General features: G+C 45.1%; 1 protein-coding gene across 12 annotated transcripts in view; it reads left to right on the forward strand.

The window, feature by feature from the left end:
* Positions 1-26949, forward strand: part of DNAH3 (dynein axonemal heavy chain 3) — a 184430-nt gene that overhangs the window by 61944 nt on the left and 95537 nt on the right. For 8 of the 12 annotated variants that reach the window (XR_014785546.1, XM_084818522.1, XM_084818521.1 and 5 more), the window contains 11 exons: positions 1545-1725; positions 3277-3466; positions 5106-5301; positions 7748-7873; positions 11976-12171; positions 14690-14869; positions 16244-16380; positions 18712-18817; positions 19714-19803; positions 20164-20342; positions 26114-26298. Coding sequence is in view for 10 of the 12 variants with exons in the window: in XM_084818522.1 (XP_084674648.1) it covers positions 1545-1725; positions 3277-3466; positions 5106-5301; positions 7748-7873; positions 11976-12171; positions 14690-14869; positions 16244-16380; positions 18712-18817; positions 19714-19803; positions 20164-20342; positions 26114-26298 (1766 nt within the window). In the remaining 2 variants the exon portion in view is untranslated. Of the gene's footprint in view, positions 1-1544; positions 1726-3276; positions 3467-3963; positions 4092-5105; positions 5302-7747; positions 7874-10179; positions 10412-11975; positions 12172-14689; positions 14870-16243; positions 16381-18711; positions 18818-19713; positions 19804-20163; positions 20343-26113; positions 26662-26949 lie in introns of those variants that run through there. The other 4 variants (XM_084818523.1, XM_084818526.1, XM_084818527.1 and 1 more) reach the window with 4 other exon arrangements.

A 26949-nucleotide genomic window follows, 5' to 3' on the forward strand; every position in this document is an offset into this window, starting at 1 on the left:
TTTCCAGTTGAATGGGTTTCCAGTAGCAGGACCAGAAAAGACTTACTGACCTGTGACCATGAACTTGGGTAGCCATGTGTCCTCTTTTACACAGAACAGACCTCTATTTGAAAGGCTGCTGGAGGACCGTCCTCTATTTGAAGGCACCCTCTATTTGAAGGGCTGTCCAGTCCAAATCCAGTTTTTTTTTAAAAAGAACCATAAGAACTGTTGCCCATCCACAGTTAGAACAGGCAGGCACACAGGTCACCTGGTCACAGTCTTCCGCACTATGGTGAAATGTACTGTGTTTCTATTTATGTTATAATAATTATGTCTACATTTGCATCAGTACATATAAATCAGCATATGTGAATTTTATGCAAATAGGTGTCTTCTTTTTTGGAGAGCCTGCTTTGAAGAGCCATGCTGACAAGAGTAGACAGAATACTGGGCTAGATCTTGTCTTCCTTAAATGGGGAGTGGCTGGAATAGGAGCATAGCAAGTTGCCTTATAACAAGCCAAACCATTGGTCCATCTAGCTTAGAACTGTCTACTCTAACTGGCAGTGATACTCCAAGGTTTCAAACTCCAAGGTTTTTCCCCTGCCCTACCTGGATATGCCAGGGATCATGTTTGGTAAGCTCTGCATACAAAGCATGCACTCTTGCTGCTGAGCTTTGGCCTTCGATTCCCAAATTCTGTAATTTAAAAAAAGCCAATGTATTTATGAACATAGTATACATTGGAAAAATATGCGTATCTTTATCGAATTAAACGAGATCAAGACTTTTCTCTATTCCCAGGCACTTGATGGCATATGAGTGGCTGTTTTATGCACTGGTTGAATTGTTTATCATTGTTATAGATGTTTTAGTTGCTTTATGGCAGGGGAACAGAACCTCAGGCCTGGGATTTGAATCTGGTCCTCTAGGGTTCCCCGGGTAGCCATGGCCCCTTCCCCAGATCCCACCCCTTTCCCCTGAGCATTTCACGGTTTCCCGGCTTTTGTGCAGTTTTCCCCATGTTCCCAAAAGTTGAAATGCTTCTCCTTAGTTACTGGCAGTAGGAGCTTTAAGCTAAAATATGCTGGTATTTTGGGGATTTTGGCACTGCCCCTTTTGCCTTCTGCGTGCCCCTTTTGCTTTCAGCCCTGCCCACAACTGCAATGCCTCCCCTGAGAGCTTCTCCGAAATGGAATTCAGCCCTCAGGCTGAAAGAGGTTCAACACCCTTTGAGGAGATGGTGGTTGTATTTTAGTGCATAATTGTTTTAGCAGTTTTAAATGTTGTATGTTTTAATTTTGTTGCAAGTCATCTTGAATTGCCCCATTTTTAGAAACACATCTAAGAAATCTAAATAGTAATAAGGGTAATAATAAGAGTAATAATAAGAGTAACAATAAGAGTAACAATAAGAGTAATAATGAATGTTGTTGTTCTAAAGAACCTAAAGAAGCTTGAGATTTGTTGAAGGTTTGGAGACAGAGTGTAAGAGGGACTGGGGTTGCCTAAAACTGCATTTCTGGTTACTAGCTCACTAAGCTGGTGGCCTTTCATTTCAGAGATGCAGCAACATCCCAAGTTTGCAGTTTGGAGGCATTACCTCAGCAAATCCCAGAACTGGAAGTTCCCTATTATTCTGATAGCCAGCCGCTGACTCCAGAAGAACAGTTGGTTGTGATGCTCCATCATGAGGAGGAGATAAGCAGACAAGAAGAGCTACCCACAGATAGTGATCTGGAGGTAGGTGAGCTGAAACACAGAGAAAGGCAGATATTTCAAAGCATCCTTTATATTCAAGGTGCATGCCTTCTTGGGAGGAGGTGTACAGGTCTAAGCGACAAAATTAATATAAAACATAACAAGACATATTTCAGGCTTTGGACAATTTATTTCTGTTTTTTGTTATTACCTTCCTTTTGTTCTGCTTTCCTCCTGCTGGCGCCTCATTTGGAATTCTTTTTTTTTTAATGTTGAACTCTCAGGGCAGTCTATTGAAGAGAAACCAACCCACAGCTGTAATCATACTTGGCATTTAACGTTATGTCTGAATTCTATATCAGGATAGACAACAGCTATTGCAGTTGACTACTTATACAGATACATGGCATAGCAACTGCCAGTCACCTGCAAAAACAATTCGGAATGTATCTATAATTAAAACAGTGTCATGCCAAATTTGAGTAGTTGTTCATAAGTAATCTGAAGTGATCTGAAGATCAAGATGCAGTGATGGCCACCAATTTGGATGGCTTTAAATGGGGGTTAGATAAATATCTGGAGGAGAAAGCTATCACTGACTACTAGTCCTGATGGTTATGTGCTACCTCCAGTACCAGAGGCAGTATGCCCATGTACACCAGTTGCTGGGGAACATGGGCAGGAGGGTGTTCTTGCACTCGTGTCCTGCTTGTGGGTTCCTGGTTGACCTGGCCACTGTGTGAACAGAATGCTGGACTAGATGGACCCTTGGTCTGATCCAGCAGGGCTCTACTTATGTAGGGGTGAGCAGTGAGGTGGCCATGTTTGCTGCTGATCCCAAATTATTAAGGATGGTTAAAACAAAAAGGGATAGTAACAAGCTCCAAAGGAGGGAGGGACAGGAGCAACTCCCCTGTGAGGAAAGGTCACTAGGTTTGGGGCATTTTAGCTTAGAAAAAAAATGTGAGTAAGGGGGGAGGTGATAGAGGTGTATAAAATGATGCATGTTATGGAAAAAGTTGAGAGGGATAAAGTTTTGTTCCCTTTCTATACTACTGGAACCCAGGGTCATTCAACCTGAATGGTGGGGGATTTAGAATGGTCAAAAGGAAGAACTTCACAAAATGCATAGTTGAATTTACTACCACAAGATATAGTGACGACTACCAACTTAGAGTGCAAGAGCGGGAGGAGCGCAGAGGCGATCTTCGCCTTCGCACTCTTCCTGCTCTGCATTTGTGCTAGACAGGTTTTTTCACCCATCTAGCTGGGGCTCTATGGAGAGGGAAGGAAGGAAACTGCAGAGCTGCCCCGTTTCCCTCCTCTCTGAGGTTGTGTTTGCAAGCTCCCCGTGCCAGCTGCAAGGGGGAGGGGCGGGGAGCTTGGACTCCTGGCTCCGAGGTCAGAGTGCTGTCTCCGACCTCAGATCCAGGAATCTGAACTATCCTATGGCCCCCCAGACGCTGTCTAGAGGCTGTAGGATTGTTCTCTTAGATGACTTTAAAGAGGGATTCTAGTTTGGCCCTCTGTTTCCCGTCATTACACTCAATCCAATAATGTTAATTCTGTCTGCTGATTTTTTGGGATTTGTAGCGCTACTGTTATTACATCCATAAAGGCATCCGGAAAGACATGCTGGCACCCCAGAAAGAAGAAGTGATGGACAACATTTTAAAGCATATCCCAAGTCATTTTCTCGTCAACCCAAATTTGGAGGCATTGTTGAGCAGCTTAACAGAAGAGATTCAACGTGATTATCAGATTTGGCTCATGAAAGACATTGGTAAGAGAGGAGAAGAGTGTGATTTGACAGACACAGTGATGCTTCGAGTTTAGCGTCACATCGTTTAGGGCATTAGCTTACTGCAATTTGAACACCAGCATTCTACAGCTTAGGTTCTAGGGCCAGCTCTATCTTAATGTAGAGTGTGGTAGCCACCTGAATGTCAGATTTTGGGTGCCTGTATAAAGTGGCAAATAGTTACCCCATTTTCTTTATTAGATACAAAGTCTGTTTAGCATGGTTAGTTGGGCTGTGGTGTTGAACTGAGTAGATTAACTGATTAAAGACATTTTTGATCAACACAAAAGACACCACTGATTAATTAGGCAGCAGATTTTTGATTATTTTTTAATATGTACTTATAAAAACTGCAGATGGCAAGCATCCGCATAGAAGAGGCTATGACTGGATTCACATGATCGCAGAGGAGGAAATAAGCCATGGTGGCTTACTCCCCCCCCCCCCCAATACTGGGGGAATTGCATAATCGCGCTCGACAGCATGGCTTGTCTTGTCGTATGAACCCGACCAGGATGGCTTGTTGCTGTGGGTTATTTCCCCTTCATGATCAACTGAACCGGGCCACTCCCTCCGGTGTGAAAGACAAGGGGCATATTCTTCTAAGGTAGTGCATGCTGTAGCATATGCATAACGTGTATATCATCTAAAAAGAAGAGAATAGGCTGTTTAATATTTCCAGCTACTGGATTTTTTTCTCATGCACAAACCTGTGCAGATTTAATTAATTGACTGAAATGCAGCTGAGTAATTGACCAAGGGAGCAATTCTATGCATGTTTAGACAGAGAAAAGGTCTTAAGCTAAGCTGGCTGGGGCATGCTGGGAGTTGTAGGCCTTTTCTCTGTCTAAACATGCATAGGATTGCACTCTTAGTGTACAATCTGTTGAGTTCAGTGGTGCTTGCTCTGAGGAAAATGGATGTGGAATTGCTATGTAAATTTTCTTTAATTTTGTAACAGTTGATTAAGCTCAAAAAGTGGAGTATATTTATAATGTTTTGGAATGATAAAGTCCTAGGTAACCTGCAATCATATATCCCTCTGGGTAATATTTAAGGATGTTCTTGTGAACTGCCCAGAGAGCTTTGGCTATTGGGTGGTATAGAAATAAATAAATAAATGTTTTCTGTTATACCTACTTATGTCTTTTTGATTTCTTAAGTTGAATGTATTAGAGTACACCTTTTTAGGATTTACATCCACGTGGAATTTTTCTATAGTAGATTTTTTAATTATAGAAATAATTGTTGTTGTTCAGTCGTGTCCGACTCTTCGTGACTCCATGGACCATAGCATGCCAGGCCTTCCTGTCCTGCGCTCTCTCCCGGAGCGTGCTCAAGCCCATATTCATTTCATAGAAATACTACTGACATTTAAAAAGGAGGAGGAAAAGGACAATATTCTTTTTAGTCTTTAAGATGCCACAGGGCTTTGTTTGTATGTAGAGCTAGCAGAGAACCTGGGCTCCCTGCACAGTGCCACTTAGCGGCCTTCTCGCACATGCAGCTAACACTACACACTTGACCCCCCGCTTCCAAATACTGGGTTTGGACGGGTTATTTTGTTGGTTTGTTTTGCCTTTGCCATCTCCTTCCCATGTATCATATGGTTTAACTCTAGTCGATTACATCTTGATGGATCCAGATGAGAGAAAAAGACTCTTTATATACGGCATCCCCCGGCCTTTCCCCCAAAGAGTGATCCGTGCACCTGTCCCATGGCACAAGATCTACCAAGAAGTGAGAAGCTGGAATGAAAGCCACCTCTTCACAGTGAATCCCATGATGCTGACTTTGCAGCACCTCTGGTTTACAGAGTAAGTTGTCTTCTTTAAAAAAAAATACTTTGCAATCTCTCTGCTAGGCTGCAACAAGTGGTGCAGTGGTACATTTTAAAGTATGGGCGCTCATTGTGAAGTCCCATAGCCATTTCCCGAGAGAGAATCCAAAAATTCAGGCTGCTGTATTAATCCATATCAACAAATCAGTTCTAGCAGTTTTGGGGTGGGTACAACAGTGCCCTACCACTGGCAGCAAGCTCTGCTGGTTTCCCGGTGCACTTGCAGCCCCTACCGCTGGCAGCGGTGACTTAGTACTTCTGAGAGCAAGCCCCCAAACTACCAGAAATGCATGTTTCTGGGAGGCGCAACCCGCCCCTTCCAGAAAATGAAATTTGCATTCATTTGGGGGCTTGCCCTTGGACAGCGCTACATCGTTGCTGCCAGTGGTCGGGGCTGTACACGTGCTGCTACCACTGGGGCTGGCCACGTGCACACCTGAAACTGGCGGTGCTTACCCACAGCAATAGAGCACCGTTGGATAATACCCTTCATCTCCACCAGGAGCAGGTCTTGTGTAAAGCTAATGGCTCTCAATAGGCATTCAGGATCATGAGACTCTGGCCTCATCCATCGGCTAGAGAACCGAGGGCCACTGGGGGGTGCACTTCCTGCCTCCCAGGATGAACATCATCACAGGGGGGAGACCAATCTGGTCGTATACATCAGTCATTGGCGTATTTGCTTTCCTTCCCCTCCTTCCTCCCAATCCCTTTTCCTTTTGTGTCATGTCTTTTAGATTGTAAGCTCGAGGGCAGGGACTGTCTTAATATTCATTTTTGCAAGGCACTCTGGGAGCCTTGTTCGGCTGAAGAGTGCGGTAAAAACACCCTAAATAAAATAAATCATGTCACCGCAAAATACTTTGCATTACAACAAAGAACAATATATTGTTGTTAGGAAAATGTATTTCCCCCCAGGCTACTGTGAAGATTGAAACTAAGCTCAGAGGGGACAAGGGATTCTGCAGGGGCTGGCAGATGACATCAGCGTCCCTGCTGTTAAAAAAGGGCCAGCGCTGTGTCCCTGTTAATGTTTGCTCCACTGCACCACTGGCTACAACACATTTTCATGGCAGTCAGGGACTGGTAGTATAATTGCATTTAATCCTCATAATCATATCAGTAGGTTGAGTTCAGATGCATTTTGTTTCTCTTTGAATAACTCTGGACCAGTCACAGTCTCTCAACATAGGCTAAATCACAGGCCTGTTGTGAGGATAAAATGGGCCGGGAGAGAGCTAAGTATGCTGCCCTGATCTTGTTGAAGGAACGGAAGGATAGAAATGTACGAAGTAAATAAATACATGGGTATGTCTTGGAACCTGGGATGGATGAATCTGTCAGTTTCCCCTTTTCCCCACATTCCTAAATGTTTATATCTCACTTTGTTTCCTTCCTGTTTATGAAGAAATGGGCAAATTTTGGTAAGTACTTAACAAAAATGAGCGGAACAAATTTTTCACCCATTTGCGCTGGCCAAATTTAGTGGGTATAGCTAGAACATAAGAAGAACCCTGGTGGATCAGACAAAGGTCCATCTAGTCCAGCATTCTGTTCACACAGTGGCCAACCAGCTGCCCACAGGAAACCCACAAACAGGACACGAGTGCAACAGCACCCTCCCACCCATGTTCCCCAGCAACTGGTGCACATAGGCTCACTGCCTCTGCTACTGGAGGTAGCACATAGCTATCAGGTAGCCACTGTAGCCACTGATAGCATTCTCCTCCAGAAATGTGTTTGTCCAATCCCCTTTTGCAGCATGGAGAGAACTGTGTTGCACCTGTCTGCCATGTAGCTTTTAAAGGGAAGGAGCCTGTCAGAAAAACAGAGGAGGCAACTGTAGTTCAGCATCAATACAGAAGGATTCAAAGCCAGACTTTTAAGAGCAAAGCACTCAGAGCCCCCTGCCTGGAGGGATGGATGCTGCACTTTCTCCTGCATTCATTTTTTTTTTAATCTCAATTTTTTTCTGTCCAGTTTATTGTAGATTGCTTTGAGGGTGGTCAGAAAAGTGATATAGAAATACTTTTCGGGCACAATCCTATGCATGTTTAGACAGAAAAAAGTCCTACAACTCCTAGCATTCCCCAGCCAATAGTGCTGGCTGGGGGATGCTATGAGTCAGAGGACTTTTTTTCTGTCTAACCATGCATAGGATTACACTCCTAATAAGTTAATGAAGAAATTTATGAAGAAATTTGTGGATTTGTTTCTCTTTTTTATTGATGCAAGCTGCTTTGGGAAGCAATCATTGTCTGAAAAATGGGATAAAATGCAGTAAAAAAAATAATTTTTGTAAGCCCTTATTAAAAAACCAACCCGATGAAATTCTCAGCTATCCCTAAGCACTGTTATTATAATTGCAGTTAATCCTCATCATTAGCTCGAGTTCATCACAGCCATGTATTTTCCCCCCATAGGTTTTGTGAACTGAGGTTCGTTCGTATCAAGGAAATCCTTGCCGGCGAGTTGCCACTACTACCCAATGAGTTTGAGGAATTGATCCGGAAACACTGTCAGGAAGCCCATGATATTCTTCAAAACAGGTAAAAATACTTTAAGTGGATGTGAATTACTAACGCTTAGGGATGTTGGAGAATTCTGCCACGGACCCCAATGAGGCCAGATTCCAAGAATCCAGCCCCATTGGAGTCCATGGCGGAATGGAGCACTCACCTCGGCGCCTCTTCGGAATCTGTCCAGGCTGGCTCCTCCATGCGGAGATCCTGCGGAGCTGTCTGCCAGCTCCGCAGCACTGGCGATACAGCCGGCCGTCATTGCCGTGCTGTATCGCTGTGCTAGGTCTGGATGCAAATGACGCAAATTATATTTACGTAGATATTTGCATAGCCTATCGCATGAAAACAGGGACACAAATGGCATAGTGGAAGCCATTTGCATCCGGACGTAGCACAGCGATACAGCACGGTAATGGCGGCCGGCTGTATCGCCAGTGCTGCGGAGCCGGCTGCTGGCTCTACAGGATCACCGCGGAGTGGAGCCGGCCTGGATGGATTCCGGGGGGAGGGACGAATCGCCTCCCCCTCCTGCGGACCCCCCCCCACCCGGAATGGGGTAAGTCATCCACCCACCCCTACTAAGGGTCCCAGGACGTAGTCTGAAGGCACATGAGGCAGCACCTTGCTGAAGCTAAGCAGGTTTGGGTCTGGTCAGTGCTTGGAGAGGAGATCACCTGGGAACCACATGTAGCCATCTTGAGTTCCAGGATGCAAGCAAGGTGGGATATAAATGTAATAAATAAATAAAATAATCACCCCCTACCTGCCCCCTAACCCTTCAATATTATTCAGACAAACAGACCGTCAGGCAGAGCTTCCAGTATTCTCATCCCAAAGTCAAAGTTCCTGTCTCGGCTAACAGAGAGAGTTAAAATAGACACAGTTGACTTTTTCCACAGCTTCCATACTTTTGCTTGCAAACAGTCCACAAAGAGGAGTATCCAGAAGAATGGAAGTCCAGAGCACCTTATAAATTCTCTTCATCTCTCTCACTACTGTGTGGCTTCCTGTGCTGGTGCTAGGGAATTCTGGCACTTTCCCTTCCAGCTTGATCCTGCAAACACATTTGGAATAATCCCAATAAATGAGGCCACAGGCTTTGTCCCTTCTGCAGGGTTCTTCCTTCTGCTGCTGACTGAGGGATTTGACCTCTGGAGGCAATAATATGAAAGCAACTTAAGCTCTGCACGTGCTCCGCAACCTCTTTGCATCTCTCTACTCTCTCTCTCTTTCTCTCTCTCTTAAGTGAGAAAAATAACTGATAGCCAGCCATCTTAAAAAGACAGTAACAGGGACCAAATGAGGTCTGTTTCCAGATGAAGGGTTCCTAGCACTAAGGACCAGAAGGCATTGTGCAGCTATTCTGTCTTTTCTTTCTTAACAGATTAGCTGTGGTAAGAAAAAAGATGGAAGAACAGCGGTGGGAAAACATGGCAGGGTTACAAATGGGAGACATAATTGTCTGGACCTCCTTAAAATTATGTGAATAAGGTGATTGTGCCAAAAAAGCCTCATCTGGAAGCACCAATGGTCTAGTACAAGATCTTGTGTCAGTGGCATTTTTGCGTGGGCATGGAGCTGCCAACAGAGAATTGCTAGCTTCCCCATTGAACTAGAATTAGCCTGCATCACTTAAAGTGTAACCCTATCCCTGTCTACTAAGAAGCAAATCCCATTGAGTGTGTTCAATGGGCTTACTCCCAGGTAAGTGGGTATAGGATTGCAACTTCAGTTATCCTTGTAAGAAACCTTTTAATTTGTCCGCTATATGAATGGAAGAATAGATGGTTGTTTTTACCTGATCACAGAAAAGTCTGCGTGGGAACAGAACAGTTAAAAAAAACCTCCATGCCTAACTTTTTAAAGCAATTAATGTCTGTCTTCGATCACTGCAAATCCTGCATGAGCTCAGCTCATTTCAGAGTCCTCTGGGGGTGGGGGGGGGAAGGCTTTTGAGCAGCATGGGTTGAAGCTCCTGGCAGTAAAGGACTGTGTATCCCTTTGTTTCTAGAGCCTTGGCTACTGTTTAATATTTATTTAAACGAATTTAAAACCAATGCAATTTATCAAAAACTAGAACAGCAGGAGAAACGGACAGGAGTGCAGATGCAAGTATTAAGGGAGTGTTAGCCCTCTCCAAATATGTCAGCGTGCTAGTTAGGGTGGCCATTTATGAATTGCCAAAAAAGAGGACATAAGAGGACACAGATTTGCATACAGTCTGCATCTGCTAATTTATATGTATGGATGAAAATTTAAAAATAATTATGATAATTTAAATAGAATTACAGGACATCTCACCATCGTGGGGAGGACTGCGACGAGGTGACCTGTGTGCCTTGCTTGGTCTGCTATCCAGGTGCTACTGATGGGCAGTTTCAAGGCCCAGCTCTGCCTTCCGATGGTTCATAGAATCATAGAATAGTAGGGTTGGAAGGGGCCTACAAGGCCATGGAGTCCAACCCCCTGCTCAATGTAGGAATCCAAGTCAGAGCATCCCTGACAGATGGCTGTCCAGCCTTGTCTTGAATGCCTCCAGTGTGGGAGAGCCCACTACCTTCCTAAGTAAGTGGTTCCATTGTTGTATTGCTCTAACAGTCAGAATGTTTTTCCTGATGTTCAGCCAGAATCTGGCTTCCTGTAATTGAGCCCATTGTTCCGTGTCTTGCGCTCTGGGATGATCGAGAAGAGATCCTGGCCTTCCTCTCTGTGACAACCTTTCAAGTACTTGAAGAGCGCCATCGTCGCCCCCCTCAGTCTTCTCTTTTCAAGGCTAAGCATGCCCAGTTCTTTCAGTCTCTCCTCAAAGGGCTTTGTTTCCAGTCCCTTGACCATCCTCATTGCCCTCCTCTGAACTCTCTCCAGTTTGTCTGCATCCTTCTTAAAGTGTGGTGCCCAGAACTGGACACAGTACTCCAGATGAGGCCTAACCAGTGCTGAGTAGAGGGGAACTAGTACTTCACGTGATTAACGTTCTTTGCCTTTATATTGTACTTGGCCTGGACAGCCCTTCAAAGAGAGGACACCTTCAAAATAGATGACACTCCTCTGGCAGCCCTTCCAATACTGTCTTCTGTAAAAAGAGGATATATCGCCATCCATTGGTATTGATTCCCATTAAGAAAAGCATTTGTTTCGCACTCAAGATTTGTATGGCCTGGTAGAGTGCTTGGATGTGTTGCCACTGCCCTTTAAAGAGGCTGCATTCTCTATCCAAGTGGCATAGAAAACTGTTTCACATAACGGCACTGCAAGTCTGTCCTCACAGCTATATGTGTTTAGATTGCTCTGAGCGTTCAAGAAGTGATATAATATCCATACAATCTCCTCCAGTCCGGGCAAGATCTTAAAAGCCTTTTTCACAGCTCAGAGGTACCTAGTTGTTCGACCAGCACAAAACGTTTTTACTGTCTTCCTTTGTATTTGAGGTATATGAGTCTGTTCTTTTTATAGCAAAATCAGCTCCAGGGATCCTCAGTTTTAAGGAATGAAAATAGCATTGCATAATTTTGCCACATCTTTTTGTCTGATCTTTATTTAAGGCCAGACTTTTTAAAGGAAATTATGGAGGCTAGGATTCTTCTGTGACTTCCATTGGGAGCCAGGGCAGCAGAGGCTTTTTGGTGACTCAGCGCTGTGATCAGCCTGGCTAGATGTGAACATGGATGGGCCAAAAGTTGTGTTAGCCTGACAGTGCTGGTGTCCTGCTACAGCACCCGGAAGTATGCAAGCCACAGCTGCAGCGAGTGACCTTTGGGGGAAGGGGGGGAATCTATCAGGGTGCATGCCAGCTGTGAGTGGGGGGGTGGGGTTATGCTGGTGCTGGGTGAAGCCAGAGGAAGAAGTGGGTGGGACCATCCCTTTTTCTTTCTCTCCCCTACCCCTTTTCTCTCCAAGGCACTTACATCAAACAGTGGACACTACATAACACAATTTCAGTGCCCGCTTCAGGTTGGTGAGGTTGACTCAGTAATAGCATGAAAATGTTCTGCATTTGGTATTTATTTCTATTTGATTTTAAAGATTTCTACTCCTTTTGATCACACAGACTCTAAGGCAGCTCACAACTCATCGTTTAAAACAACCTCTACATAAGGTTAACGAGATAAAGGCAATTTGCATATTACAGGTGGATCCCCATGTGTGCAGACCTCTTTATTGATCAGAAGGAAAACTGGCTTCATCTTGCCCCCCAGAATGACTTAGACTCTTCTCAACAAATAGAAGAATATTTTGCTTCGGTAGCAATCCTCATGTCGTTACAGCTACGGGAGATGGTCATTAACTCCTTAGAAGACCTCCTTTCTTTTTTAAAGATACACAAGGTATGTGGATTTCCAGAGGGGTAGCCATGTTAGTCTGTTGCAGCGAAAACAGTCTTGTGGCACCTTAAAGACGAACAGATTTATTATGGTATCTGCTTTCGTGAAGTATAGTCCACTTCATCAGTTGTATGAACTGCTTCCTGAGTTACTGGTATATATACACATGGGTGGGGATAATGGGGTGGGAGTGGGGTAGAATTTTAAACAGAGGGATCAGAGGGAATGTGGTCATGTCACTTTGGTTTGCAGTGCGATGTAGATATAATAATCTCAGGGGAGGCTGGTGGCTCCAGTTCCGGTGGAGCTGTGAATTCATTGTGGGTTCCAGGTAGAATCAGCCAGAACTCTGAAGGAGATCTCCAAGGTGCGCTGGGCCCATTTTGGGGATAGGGTCAGCACTTTGGATAGCTCCTTTAAAGTTCTGGCTGGTTCTGATAGAAACCCTAAATGGATTCACAACCCCACCAAAATCAGGGCCACCAGCCTTTGCTGAATAATCTATACATTTATCCAGCTTGATCTTATGAAATGTATGTGTTATTTTTATTTATTTAGTAGAAACCTTCTTATAACCACCCAGAGAGCTTCGGCTAGAAATGAAATGAATAAATAAATAATATGCTGCCAAAGTAGTGTAACAAAATACCACCCTAAAATAGAACATCAAAAAAAAAATAAATAACAAGCCAGCAGCAGAATAAAAGGCCTCACCAATAAAAGGCAGAACTACAACAGGGGTGGGAAATGGGTAGGAAACAGGGGCCTTTTGCTGCCTGAGGCAAATGACAAGAAGGGCCTTGTTCCCATTCCACGTACAAAAGCTGACTGGACTGGTAGATGATTTTGTCTTGACACTGATGATAAGGCAATGTTTTCCGCTGTATCTGAACGCAGCAGGCTAACCCAGGAGGCGCAGAGTAGATCACATGGCACACAGGTCTCTCCCCCAACGCCTTGCTGCCACCTCACATCATCTGCTGCCTGAGAGGACTGCTTCACTCTCCATAATGGTAGGGTCAGCCCTGGTGGGCACCTTGTGGCCTAAGGGCTGCATGTGGCCGTTGGTCTACTTTCAAAAAGTCCTCTGGAAGCCATCCATTCAAATCTCTGGCAAGAGCAATCTGTCTCCCCCCGCTGTCCCATCCCCACTCCCTGCAGCCCTCTGGGCAGGGAGTGAGAGGGAGAGAAAGAAGGGGGTGTCAGGAAAAGGGGGAGAGAGAAAGAGAGAGGGTGGTCCTACCCACTTTTGGCTCTGGCCCCACCCATCGCTGGCTTCAGGCCTGTCCACTGCTGGCATTCTCCCCGACAAATTACCACTGAGGGAATACAGCCCTCAGCCAGTGGAGACTGGTGGCTCTTATTTTAGTGGGGCTGTGAATCCCTTCCGGGGTTCAGTCAGAACCAGCCAGAATGCTAAAGGAGCTATCCAAGGTGCTTAACCCTATCCCCAAAATAGGTCATCCCACTTCCCCCTTATTAAAAGTTTTCTGAACAGGATCCTTATCTCTATTTAGATAGTACATTTTCCTGATTAGTGCTCTTAGTGCTTACTAGGGGTGTGGTGTGCATGTGTGGGGGGCACAATATGGCCTAGCTGTCACTGTACCCTAAAGGCCAATATACATAGTACTATCTACCTATCAGCATGCTCTGGAACTATCTACCTTTACAGTTAGGCAGGCAACAATCCCGGGGTTTCCAGCACCTACTGAAAACAGACCGTTACCAACAAGCTTTCTTAGGAAGGGAATCTCTTCACATTGCTTAGAAATTTATTTTTTCATAAATCATAAATATTATTAAATAAATAAATCGAGTTCCGTTCTAGCCCTATTCAGACATCCTAAATCTTATTTCTAGTAACGCATGGGGAGGGAGGGGCAAGACTTGAACATGCTGCTTCTGCCTTCAAGGTAAAATTTTGAAGCAGGGAGCTCCTTCTGGCTATGGAAACTGTTTATGTTACATGATGTGAAGGATCTTCACAGACAGAAGAGGTTCCCCGCTTGAGACGTTTGCCCCAAACACAAAGAGGGTGCTGGGAAGGGGGATGACCACCACCTTGGATGGCTTTAAAAGGAGGTTAGACAAATTCATGGAAGAGAAGGCAACCAATGGCTACTAGTCCTGATGGCTATGTGCTACCTCCAGTATCAGAGGCAGTATGCCCACGTACACCGGTTGCTGGGGAACATGAGTGGGAGAGTGCTGTTGCAGTTGTGTCCTGCTTGTGGGTTTCCCGTGGGCAGCCAGTTGGCCACTGTGTGAGCAGAATGCTGGACTAGATGGACCCTTGGTCTGATCCAGAATGGCTCTTCTTATGTTCTTATGGTGATAGGGTGAAGCTAGTATGCTCATTCCCACTCTCCCTCCTCATGTGTGGGTGTAAATAAGATTTAGAATACCCGAGGAGGGGTTTTGAATTCACAGTTTCCGACCATCGATGACCCCAGTTCCTCAAAGGTGGTTCGTTATCGTTATTTGCCAGCCATAATGTTCTTTCATTCTTTGTCTTGAGGATGGAAATGACTTTGGAGAAACTTATCATGAAATGCAGTTCTTCATACCTCAAGTACTGGTCATCAAACTGGATGTGGAGGATCCCACAATTGTATTTGAGCCAGATATGAGAGCTTGCTGGGATTTAATCTACCGCTGCTTCACAGAGATCTTAAAGAATTCTGAGGGACTTCCAAAGGTATATACAAGTAAGATTAAGAGCAAGCTCCTCCTATGTAGGTTTACTCAGAAGTAAGCCACATTTCAAGCTGTAATCCTGTGCACACTTACCTGAGAGTTAGCCCAATTGAACATAATGTGGCTTACTTCTGAGCAAACTTGCATAGGATTTTTTTTTATCATTTACAGTAGCTTATGGAATGAATCTTTGGGTAGGAATCCAAAATCCTTGGTGTGTTAGGGCTCTAAACTGTGTGCTAGATTGCTAAAATACCTATCTATTTTATTCACCACATTTAAAAGCCCTTAACAGCTTGAGACCAAGTTATCTGAAGGATCGCCTCCTCCCTTACATGCATAGAGCATCATTGAGATCATCTTCAGAAGGCCATCTCTAGGTCTCCCTGCTGAAAGAGTTGTGGCAGATAGCTAGTAGGGCCTTTTCAGCAGTGGCACCCCAGCTGTGGAATGCTCTTGTTAGAGAGAGGCTCATCTGGCACCTACCTGGTGGTAGTTTGGGCACCTGGCAAATACTTCTTATTTTCCCAGGCCTTTTAGGATCTTTTAAAAGCTGTTAAAACATCTCTTTAAGTTCCAAGCTGCCAATAGAACAGCCTTCCCCAACTTAGTGCCCTCCAGATGTTTTAGACTACAACTGCCATCTGTCCCAGTCAGCTTGGTCAGTGGTCAGAGATTATAGGAGTCGTAGTCTGAAATTTCTGGAGGGCACCAGGTTGGGGAAGGCTGCAATAGGGGATCATACAACACAGGAGCATAGTCAAAATCAGGCAGCAATCAAGATGCAAGGCAGCAATCCAGGGAAAAGAGCAGGAGCTCCGTTAGTCAGTGCTTTCACATGAGAGATGAGTTACTTGAACTGATGAGCAAGCTTCAGAGGCTGGGGCTTTATAGAATCTGGTGGGCTAGGATTGGCCCTTGGAGTCAGCTGACTGAGGACTTAGGGAAGCTGGTACTGCAGCCTAGATGTCACTCTTAAATCAGAGTGCCCAGTCTGCTAGACCTGAAGTGGAAACAGAGCACATGGGGTAAGGAGGTAAGATGCAAGAACCAGGTTGAGACGCTCTTCTCGTCTCCCGCCTCACCCCATGCTTTGTAATGTGATCTGGAGTAGACAAGTTTTATGACTTAAAGTATACCATTAATAAAGGCTTCAGTTCCATATGCATTTACTCAAGAGTAAGTCCCATTAAACACATTGGGACTTATTTCTGTGTAAACAGGTATAGGATCGAGCTGTAGATTTGTCAGGGATGTGTTTGCATTGTTGGTTGACATGCTTAACCAAACTTTGGATATGATAAAGTGTTTTTCATGTGTAGCATACTACATTTATCATCCTATTTTTGCTGTGAAATTTTTTTTATGTTTTTAGGTACAAGTTAAACTTTTCCCAGAATTAAAAGGGGATGACCTAATTCTTCGAACTGTTCAAGAAGACGAATCTTTAGTCTCAGAATATGTGAATAAAGCTGCTGAAATATTTGATCGCAATCTAGTTGGTCCACAGAAGTAAGTATTCACTGCTAATTCTCTTGACCACATAGAGCAGGGGTGGGCAGAAGGACATTAAAGGACCTATTGGGAGGTCTCTGGTTTAATTTGCAGTAAATTGGCAAAGGATTTCTGAATTCTGGTTGTCTAACAGCCACAACTAAAAAGCTTCCTGCCTCTTAGATTAGGTTGCTGAAAAAGAATGCTGAGGGGAAGCCAGAAGTGGATTTGTGTGTGAAAGTACTTGTGAGCTTGTTTCTGGTACTGATAAAAATTTCTGGACTAATTTCTAGAGCAATTGTGGGCAACTCTGGGGCACTGGATGCCAATTTCAACCCCCTGGAGCTAGGGATGTATGCATTTTGCAAAATCTGTTCTGTCTGCATTTCGCGGATTGCCAGGTGCCCTTCGTTCCATCATCTACTCAGTGATGGTATCGGATTTTTCCAGTTTCCCAAATCTGCCCAAATTTTCACTTGCGCAAATGCACCCCCCAAATGTGCAAATCCTCCCAAAATGTGCATTTTCATGCTTTAGCCTATAGGGGAAATGGACATTTTCAGCTGGTGTTTTTTTATTTTACATATTTTTCTACGGCTAAATTTGCATAAAATTCTAGAAAGTAAAGAACTGGTTCACAAGTCCGCAGAATCGGTGTGGCTCGGGAAATGCCAGTCACAGGTTGGATTCATATTTCATAGCTATCCAAACTCATTTGATTCTGTTGTGGATTTCTTCAGCATCCCTCCCTAGAGGCCCCCATGGGTTGCACTTTTGGTGGCAGGAGCATCAAAATAATCAACAGCACATGGAACTTTAAACCATTTGAGCTTTAAACTGGTAAACCGCCAATTGTTTTGCTGTTACTGCCACTGCAGGGGCAAGCTCGGTGGTGTTGGGAGGTGACGGAGGGGTGACAGTGGGGGCCACACTTACGGCCAGGGGGGCTGCATGTTGCCCACCCTTGTTCTACTTCCTTCTTAACATATGTCCACCCACCTCTTCTGTTATTTTGCACCTAGCACCAATGGCTGGAACTCAGAGTTCTAGTACAGAACAAAGTAAACCCTGCGAGCCTGAAGCCTGCCCATCATTGACATACAGACAATGTCATTTAAGCACCTCTGAGGGTCGCTTAGGGAGCAGTTTAGGCAAGTAAGCCTCTGTTATATTCAATAGGACACATGTCCTGTGGGATCCATAAAAGGGAAGGAAACGTGTTCAGCGTAACTGCGCATTACAATATTTCATATTTCATCAGTGGAGGCTGGTGGCTACAATTTCGGAGAGGCTGTGAATCCATTCTGGGTTTTAGTCAGAACCAGCCAAAACTCTAAAGGAGCTATCCACAGTGTGGAACTTATTTGGAGGATAGGGTTCAGCACTTTGGATAGCTCCTTTAGAAGTTTGGCTGGTTCTGACTGAACCCCAGAATGGAAACACAGCCCCACCAAGGTTGGAGCCACCAGCTTCACTGGATTTGATCCTGGGAATTGCTGGGCCCCTACAAGGCCCACTGTTGTAGTAGAAGCACAATACTAGTGGCCAAACCAATTTTTATTTTTTATTTTTAAATCTGCTATCGTGTCTGAAATGAAACCTTATAGTCAACCAGTGGTACGGCTAGGGCCCCACAAGCCTGGAATGCTCCCAAATGACCATCCAGGCCCAGCGCTAGTACCTGGGCTATTATGGGCATGCCAGGGCCAGGGGTGGGGGGCTGATGCTATTTGTCACACCATCTTTTCTTCTTTTAAAAAATATTTTATAGTCAGGGGGCTGCCAGCTGGGCACATACATTATTATTTTTTACATACATACATACACACATACACATACACATACACACACACACACACACACATATATATATATATATATATATATATATATTCCTTTCCTACAGCAAAATGGTGATTATTCCCAAGTAAATGTGTTTTAGATTCAGGGCAGCAGAAGCAACTCCTTTTTATTCCTGCAGCCATGATGGTACTATGATTTAAGTGAGCTTAAAATGTGAAACCGTGCATGCTCAGAGTATTTATCAAGGCTGGCACAGGGTTTTGTGTTTTTTTGCTCTAACATATCAGGAATGTAGAAGCAGTGGCAAAGCATGGAATGGCAGAGATAAATGTTAGTTATGTGCTTTGCAACTGAAATAATACACATGGCCAACTAAAGGGGTGCCCCGTTAGACCATTAAATCCAGGGTCTAAAATGTTCTAGTGCACCACTGCATAGAGAAGTATGACTGCTGTGTCATTTGTTACTGTTTTTTTTTTTAAGCACTTGTTCTTCATTTTCACTGATCCTGATTTAGATAATTTCTGTTTCTTTTCTGCATTTAAGGTACTTAAACGTCTACAGGAAATACAGTGATCTCTTGAATAATAATGCAGAAAAAGGCGTGACTGAATTTTTATGCACCAGACATGACCTGGATGATTTTGTGGAGGTAGCCATTTCCTACATACCCAAAAGCGATGTTTGTAGAAGAATGTACAAGTGCAGGCCAGGATTGACTTCTCTATCCTGGCGAGCTTTCATTTGAGTGGCATGTCCGCAAGGGGGCGCCCTGCACTTCTGGATCAGTGCTGCAGGTCAGCGGCATGGTATAGAAAGCTAGGCCTGTAGTGAAAGGCACCACTTCGTTGGAAAGTTTTGTATACCAGCTGCACCATGGAACATCTTTGCAGGGGCTGGATGTGTGTACTGGAGTCCTGAAAAGGATAAAACCTCAGCACTGTAACAGAGCTGTAATTAGTTTAATTAGGGGTTGGTTTTGCTGTGGGTTTTGAGGTAAGTGCAGCACAAAGGAGAGGGCTTTGTGTCCATGTTATTTCTTGTAATCAACAGATGGGTCCTGCAAAGGCCAGGTTCTCTTTGGTGACTCTTCTTAGCAAAAAGGAGTGGGAGTTACTGGAAGAGAAGCAGAAGAACAGCCCTTATTTCAGAATAAATTGGTTGCATGTGACAAACCGCATAGCTCTGTCTGTGCAGTCTTACTTATTTTTAGATTTTTGATCTAGAAACTTTAGATCAGTTGGAAGGAAGGCAAACTTTTATGTTCACATCAGTAATGCTTTGCAGGTTGGAGCCTGGATGTGCTTGGAATGAATACTACAGTATAGCCAGATCATTCCACTTTTTCTTTTTTTGTGCTGCTCCTTTTAGTGGTGCTCTTTGATTGCACACCAGCAAAAACTTCACCAGCCTTTGGTGTCCACTGGCATGGTTTCTGTGGATTGGAGCAACTTGAAGGCCCCATAAATTTTGACTTTGGGTTTGTTTTACACAATTCCTGCAATGGGAATCCTTAAACTTATTTCAGTTTCTTATTTCTTTATCCAGTCGAGAGGGTTAAACAGAGGCCATTGCAAGACAAAAATGAGGCCAACAGCCCCGAATAATCAAGGGCTCTTGGCTTCACTTCTGTTTCAAGTAAGTGACTTGCTAACATTTTTTTGTTGTGTGCAATAGTTAATTTCTTTGGCACATTGAGTTTGCAAGATCTTAGGCACTCACTGCAAGCACAGAGCGAGCAGAAGATAGAGTTGGTAAGGAATGAGAATACCTGGGTAAAACATCCTGGGATACCCTGGATGTATCCCCGCCCCCCTGCACGATCATTACCCCTTAAGCATTATTCAGGAAAACAACACATTTGTAGATTGTTCTTTTCTCTTTTTCAAAGTATCTGGAATCAAATATGAACCTGCTTTCTTGGAAATAGCCTAAAATGATCACATTGCTGTTGTTGTTGTCTCCACTATATATTATGGTGTTTTTATCCTGATGCAGAAGATTGATGGCTTGACAAAACTGAAAAAAGAAATTGCCTCCATGCACGTCACAGTCCCATTGGCCATGTTCTGCCTGGATGCATCAAAGCTGAATGAGGAGCTTTGCAATCGGACTCAACAGCTGAAAGACAGACTGATTGAGTTTGAAGTCAACGAAAACAGAGAAGTCAACCAGAGGTATGCTTGAGTAAGGAGGGTATGGCTTTAACCAGGGTGAATGGACTCCTGCTTTTGTACCAGTGTGGCCCAATGCTTAAATCCAGGGAGGGACCATAGCTCCAAGGTAGAGCACATGCCTTGCATGCAGAAGCTCCAAACTTCAAACACCGGCATCAGTTAAAAAGGAATAGCCAGCCATGTGAAAGTTCTGTTCCTGAGATCCTGGAGAGTGGCTGCCAGTCAGAGTAGATACTACCAGCTTTATCAGCTGCACTGGCTCGTAGTCTGTTTCTGGGCCCAATATAAGGTGCTGGTCTTCTTATTCTATAAAGACTTTAATTGTTTGGTTACCTGAAAGATTGCCTTCTCCCATACCTACCTACCTAATCCTTAAGATCTTCTTTGGAGGCTTTGCTACATGTGCCTTTGCCAAGTGAAGTGAGCCAGGTAGCTAATAAGGACAGGGTCTTCTTGGTGGTGGCACCCCAGGCTCATCTAGTGCTTCGTTATGGTCTTTCCGGTGCCAGGGGAAGACCTTTTTATTCATGCAGGCCTTTTAAACAAAACTTGTGTTTTAAATCAATCTTGAGATTTCACTGTTTTAGTGTAGTTTTTAATCTGAGCTGGTAATTGTTCTGTCCCCACTAGTAGGAACGTTTTATGATGTATTTTTATCTTTTGTTTCAGTTATTGGATATTGTATTTTTAACACTGTATTTGTTTTCCTTTTTGCTGTGTAGGCTGCTCTGGAAATATCGGTTGATGAGTAGTTATATACTTCTAATTTTATAGATATAGATACGATTCATATTGGATTGGATGGAGAAATAGTCTGGCTTGGTATAACAGCTTCTTATTTTCCAGAATATTGTACTAGAGCCCACTTTTGAAATATAGAGGTGCATAACCTTAGGCCCAGGGGCCAAATTTGGCCCATCTGTCATGCCAGTCTGGTCCTCCAGGATTCTGGCCACGTCTCCACCCCCTGGCCTCTGATCATTTGATAGCTCCCCCTGCACATTCTAAACAACTGAAATGCTTCTACTAAGGCTTAGTTACAGCCAATAAGAGCTTCAAGCTAAAATATGCAGGTATTTTGGTCCTGCCCTTTTTGCCTTCGGCCCCACCCACTGCTGGAATGTGGCCCCCAAGAGCTTCTCTAAAATGTAATTTGGCACTCGGGCTGAAAGAGGTTCAATACCCCTACTTTAATAGGTACCACATGGACCATATCAAGTTTTATCCTGGCCTGCAGGAAGCCACGGATCCTCAAAAAATGGACCAAACTGTATGAGACCAAGACATGGCAGCAGTTAGTCAGATGAGTAGGGAACAGGGCAGTTAGCAGGTTGGTAGGCCAGCCAGGTGATGGGAGTGCCCCAGCCGGGTTGAGGAACACAGGGGAAATGCAACGAGTAGGCTAGGCTATTGGCAGCTGCTGTGAGCAGCAGGTACACAAAACAGGTGAGTCCCTGCAACTGGCAGGCAGAGGGTGAAGCTAGCCTGCCACACGATTGGAAAGCTGACATACTTCATTGCATTGTTTCAAGGACAAATGAGAAAAGGATATATCTCTGCTTTCCTTTATGCATCAAATTTCTTTTTCTTTCTTTCTTTTTTTTTTAAATCCATACTTTCATGTGGGTCTGGTTCTAGAGCGTGGATGTTTGCCTGGCCTCTTGCTGCTAGCCTTCCAGTGCTGGGTAGAACCCTTATTGTTATCTATGGCTTTTGGGTTGGGGTGGATTTGTTTATTTGATATGCTGTCGTTTGTTATTCTGTTTCTAGTAGGGATGTACGAAAGTCACTTACCTGGTCCCGCAGCTTGCTTCGCGGTGGGGGGGGGAGGCGCTTCGGTTCTCCCCCCGAAGTTCAGGCCGGGGGGGGAGGCGCCCCGCCTCGCCCGGCCGAAATTCAGGCCAGGGAGAAGCGCCCTGTCTCCCCGGCCGCGAAATACAAAGTGGGGGGGGGGAAACACCCGTGATAGGCTACGTAACGATTAACGTAGCCTATCACGGCTGACTTTGGAAATCTAGCCGTGATAGGCTACGTTAATCGTTACGTAGCCTATCACGGGTGTTTTTGGTTTTTTTTACTTTATTTTGTAATGGCGGCGGCGGCAGCCAGTCAGAAGACCGGCTGCCGCCCCCACCGAACCGCCGCCGAACTGCTGCCGGGACCCGCCGCCGGGAGGGACATTCGCAGGAGGTAAGTCCCATCCGGGGGGGGGGCGGGGGGGCGGAGAATTTCACCAACAATTTCGGGGGGCCGAATGCATTGGCACTTGGCCTCCCGGAGATTTGGGGAGAAATTCTCCGCCATCCCTAGTTTCTAGTTTGCTTCTTCTCTGCCATCTAATTTATTTTTTAAAGATTCTTTCTCTTGCATTTGGTAGCTTTTATATCCTCTATATATTTCTTTTGTTAGTTGCTTTGAATGCTCATTTCAAGCAGTAAAGTGCGACTATACATATTCTTTTATTTATATGAAATAGAGCATTCAGGATCACAGAAAGTGACCTGTTGGTTTCTTTTTGATCTGCACAAAAGAGTTCAGGTCTTAAAATGAGATACAATAAATGGGGAGGATAAATAGAATTATATTATGAGTATGTTGGATGGTGCAATGTAGGACTAGTTGAGCAAAGCATTTTTTTTTTTTTTTTGGTCCACAGCTGTTTATTAAGGCATAAAGAAGTGATAGGTTGGTTGATGGAATGGAATGGAATGAGCGGTACTGGCTATATATCCTGTTTCAGGTGAAGTCTGCAGGGAGAGTTTAGTCAAGGAAGCAGGACCATGGACAGCTCTGAGCAGAGCTGAGAAAAATTCAGGTTTGCTACCGGCAATAAGAGCATCAGACTAGGATGATGTTCCAACAAAGGTGTGGAGCCAGATAAGGGTTTAAATAGTTAATTAGTAAGCTTAGTTCATTATGTTTATATATCGCTTCACACAACCAAAAGAAGCCCTGATGCGATTTACAAAACGGATAGAATACAATGAGTGCAATATATAATATATCCATTAAAACTATACAAATGTACTAAAAATCTCCATCCCCAAAATCACTTAGAACCATTTCCTCTCCAGCATAGGAATAAATAGCAAAAATAACTACAAAGGCTGGAGCCGTAAAGCTATCCAAATGCACGGGAGAAGAGAAACCTCTTTGCCTGCTGCTGAAAAGGTGAAAGAGTCGGGGTCAGGCCAGCTTCCCTACAGAGTGCAAATAGGCTGTAGGCAAGTCAGGGTTTCTTGCTGTTCCCCCCTCTGGGAAATCTATCAGTACCTAAAGGGGGCATGTCTAATTCTTCGGGCATTGGTTGGATGATCTTCTGCTTGGCCAAGGGCTTGAAGATGTGGTCTTCAGAGGGGGAGAAGGAGGGTAGAACAAACTCCTCAGGTGGGGAGCTGTAGTCAGTGCTGGTGGTTGTGGTTCTTCTCTTGTGGAGGTTCCTGACAGAGCAGTGTCTTCTGGGCTTTGTGATGTGCTTCTTGCACTCTTCTCCCTCTTTGTGTCCTCAGATCCTTAATAATCCTGAACTGATTAGCCATGTCATTTCACTAATAAATGTTTGCTGAGTTCTATTTAGATCAGGGGTGGGGAACCTCAGGCCCAAGGGCCAAATCCAGCCTTCCTGGGTGCTTTGCCAAAGGCAGAGATGTTCTTCTTTGGATTCTGAGCAATGACTACCCAAGGGAGTAAGAGTCAAAAAGCTTTATTAACTATAGCAGGCAGACTATTACAGTGAAGCATGTGATGTTATAAAGCAAACCTAAGCAAAATAGCTTATTCCTCCGATCTGCTGTCAGGAGCCCCAGATAATGGCAGTGGAGAGGCTCCAGTCGGCCGATGCGCAGCACCTCCGTGGTCCTGGTCTGTGCCGAAGCTCCAACTGAGTGACATTCTGGAGGGACTTATATACCCAAAGTCTCCCATGGCTACGTGCTGTCTTTCACAGCTCCCTAATCGATCACACCTGCTGTAATGGGCTCATGACATCTAGGCATTGTTTCATCTTCAGTTAAATTAGCATGTGGACCGCAGCCAAAGAGATCTTCCCTGCCTTCCAAAGCCATACCGTCCTAACTTGTTGGAAGAACAAAGAGTCAGTCCAAGAAGCTAGAAGGCTGTTAAAGAGGCCTAACAGACCTGGTTTTTAAGGTCTCATGGGAGTTTCAGGCATCAAAGAAGCAGTTGTAGCATGTCACCCTGTCTCCTCGATATACAAAGGTCTTCCAGGGAATATCCTCTACACCGGGGTCCTGATCTGGCCTTCTGGGGCTTTCCAGATAGCCACGAGCCTTTCCTTCAAATACTTTGGTGGTTTCCTGGCTTTTGTGCAGTTTTTTCTCCACATTCTAAAAAGTTGAGATGCTTCTCCTAAATATTAGTTACTGGCAGAAAGAGCCATAAGCAAAAATAGGCTGGCATTGTTTCTATTTTGGTCCTGCTCCCAGTGCTTTTGGCCCCGGAGGCTTCTCCAAAATTGAATTTGGCCCTTGAGCTGAAACAGTTGCCCCCCTGTCTTGGAAAGAGAAAATAGGGAGGTCAGGGGGTCATTCCACCAGCCCTGCTGAAAGACTTCCCTCATGAAGCCTCCTCATCTCTCAGCTGTTGTCACCAGCAGCTAATCCCACAGGCTGTACAGAGGGAGATGAGAGGGGAAGCAGGACCATTCCACCAGCCCTGCTGAAAGTAGGGATGGCGGAGAATTTCTCCCCGAAACTTCGGGGGGCTGAGCGCCAACGTGTTTGGCCCCCCGAACACGTTTTGGGGAGAAATTCTCCGCACCCCCCCGCTCCCCACACCCCCCCCCCCCCGGGACGGGACTTAGCTTTCCCGAATGTCCCTCCCGGCGGTGGGTCCGGCTGGCAGTTCGTCAGGTCTTCGGGGCGGGAGCGGCAGCCGGTCTTTCGACCGGCTGCCGCCGCCGCCATTCCAATAAAAGAAAAAAAAAACAACGCCCCCGTGATAGGCTATGTGACGATTAACGTAGCCTATCACGGCTAGATCTGCAAAGTCAGCCGTGATAGGCTACGTAAATCGTCACGTAGCCTATCACAGGTGACTTTAAAAAAAAAAAAAGTGTGTACGGATAATGGCGGCCCCCATAGGGAGCTGCCATTCCCATTCCTTATTTGGTCGCTGTAGTCTACGTAAAGATTTACATAGACTACAGCGACCAAATAAGGAACGCGAATGGCGGCTCCCTATGGGGGCCGCCATTTGCGTACGCGCTTTTTTTTTTTTAAAGTCACCCGTGATAGGCTACATGACGATTTACGTAGCCTATCACGGCTGACTTTGCAGATCTAGTTTTTTTTAAAGAAACTTTTGAGTTCGCGGCTGGGTGAGGCGAGGCGCCCCCTCCCCGGCCTAAATTTCGGCCGGGCGAGGCGGGAAGCCTCCCCCCCGGCCTGAACTTCGCGGGGAGAGCAGCGAAGTGCCTCCCCCCCACCGCGAAAAGCTGCGAGACCAGGTAAGTGACTTTCGTGCACCCCTAGCTGAAAGACTATTTTTTTTCCCCTCTTCCCTCTCCATCCTTCTTTCTTTGTGTGTCATGTCTTTTTAGAGTATAAGCTTACGGGCAGGGACTGCATTGTTTTACTGATTGATTGTAAGCCGCTGTGGGAGCTTTTTTGGCTGAGATGCAGGATAAAAATACACTAAATAAATAAACAAGAATAAATAAAAATACTAGGAGTGATCTGCAATACAAATTATTTTCATTCACTGTGATGGCTGTGTGATAATTACACACCCCTCTTCTGTTTGCGTTGTAGCATTTGCAACCAGTACAACATAATTGCAGACAAAGTCAGCGAAGTGCCTTTGACCACCGAGGAGCTTGTTGAGCTCACGGCCTATTTGAAAAAAGCCAGTGAAGTTACTGTTTTTAAGCTGCGTCGTGAAATTAAGGAGGCTGTCTACCGACTAGAATTCCTGATGGACTATGCTGACCTTCCCCGTACGTTTTGAAATGAAAACTACAGCATGGGACCACACACAGCCAGAGTCCAGGCTAAGGGTTTTGGTGTGAGGACTGTCACCCAGTCCAAGAAGCCTTACAGAGCAATCCTAAGTGGGGTGCAGGGATGGCCCATGATATTTTGCTGCCTGAGGCAAAGAACAAGATGGCGCCCTCTCCTGTTCCATGTACAAAAGCCGACTGGACTGTTTCTTCAACACTGTCAACAGAATAGCATGCTCCACTGCACCTGAAGGCAGCTGGCTAGCTTAGGGCGCACAGGACATGCCATTTGGCACTCAGTACCTTGCTGCCGCCTCCTAACATCTGCTGCCTGTGGCGACCACCTCACTCTGCCTAATGGTAGGGCTGGCCCTGGTGGGGTGGGGGCGCAGTGAGGAATTTTGTGGCAGAAAACCCGCAACTTCAGAGCCCTGTTGGCATGCTCCAGTCAGGGTGAGAGTGAGGGGTGGTGGTTTGTTCTTCTGCCTTTTCCCCCCTGTTGAAAGCAATGGGAGGAAAAATATTTGCACCAGCCTGGAGCTGGCATACTTTGGGGGCCCAGTCTGGGGTAAGGTGGCCATGTGTCCACTTTTGCAGAGGACAGCCCTTTATTTGTAGGGCTGCCAGAGGACTATTTAAAGACATCCT

The sequence above is a fragment of the Heloderma suspectum genome, chromosome 12 (assembly GCF_057233095.1).
Source record: "Heloderma suspectum isolate Gila_16-S chromosome 12, 16-S_ref, whole genome shotgun sequence".
In the NCBI taxonomy this organism is placed as follows: Eukaryota; Metazoa; Chordata; class Lepidosauria; order Squamata; family Helodermatidae; genus Heloderma; species Heloderma suspectum.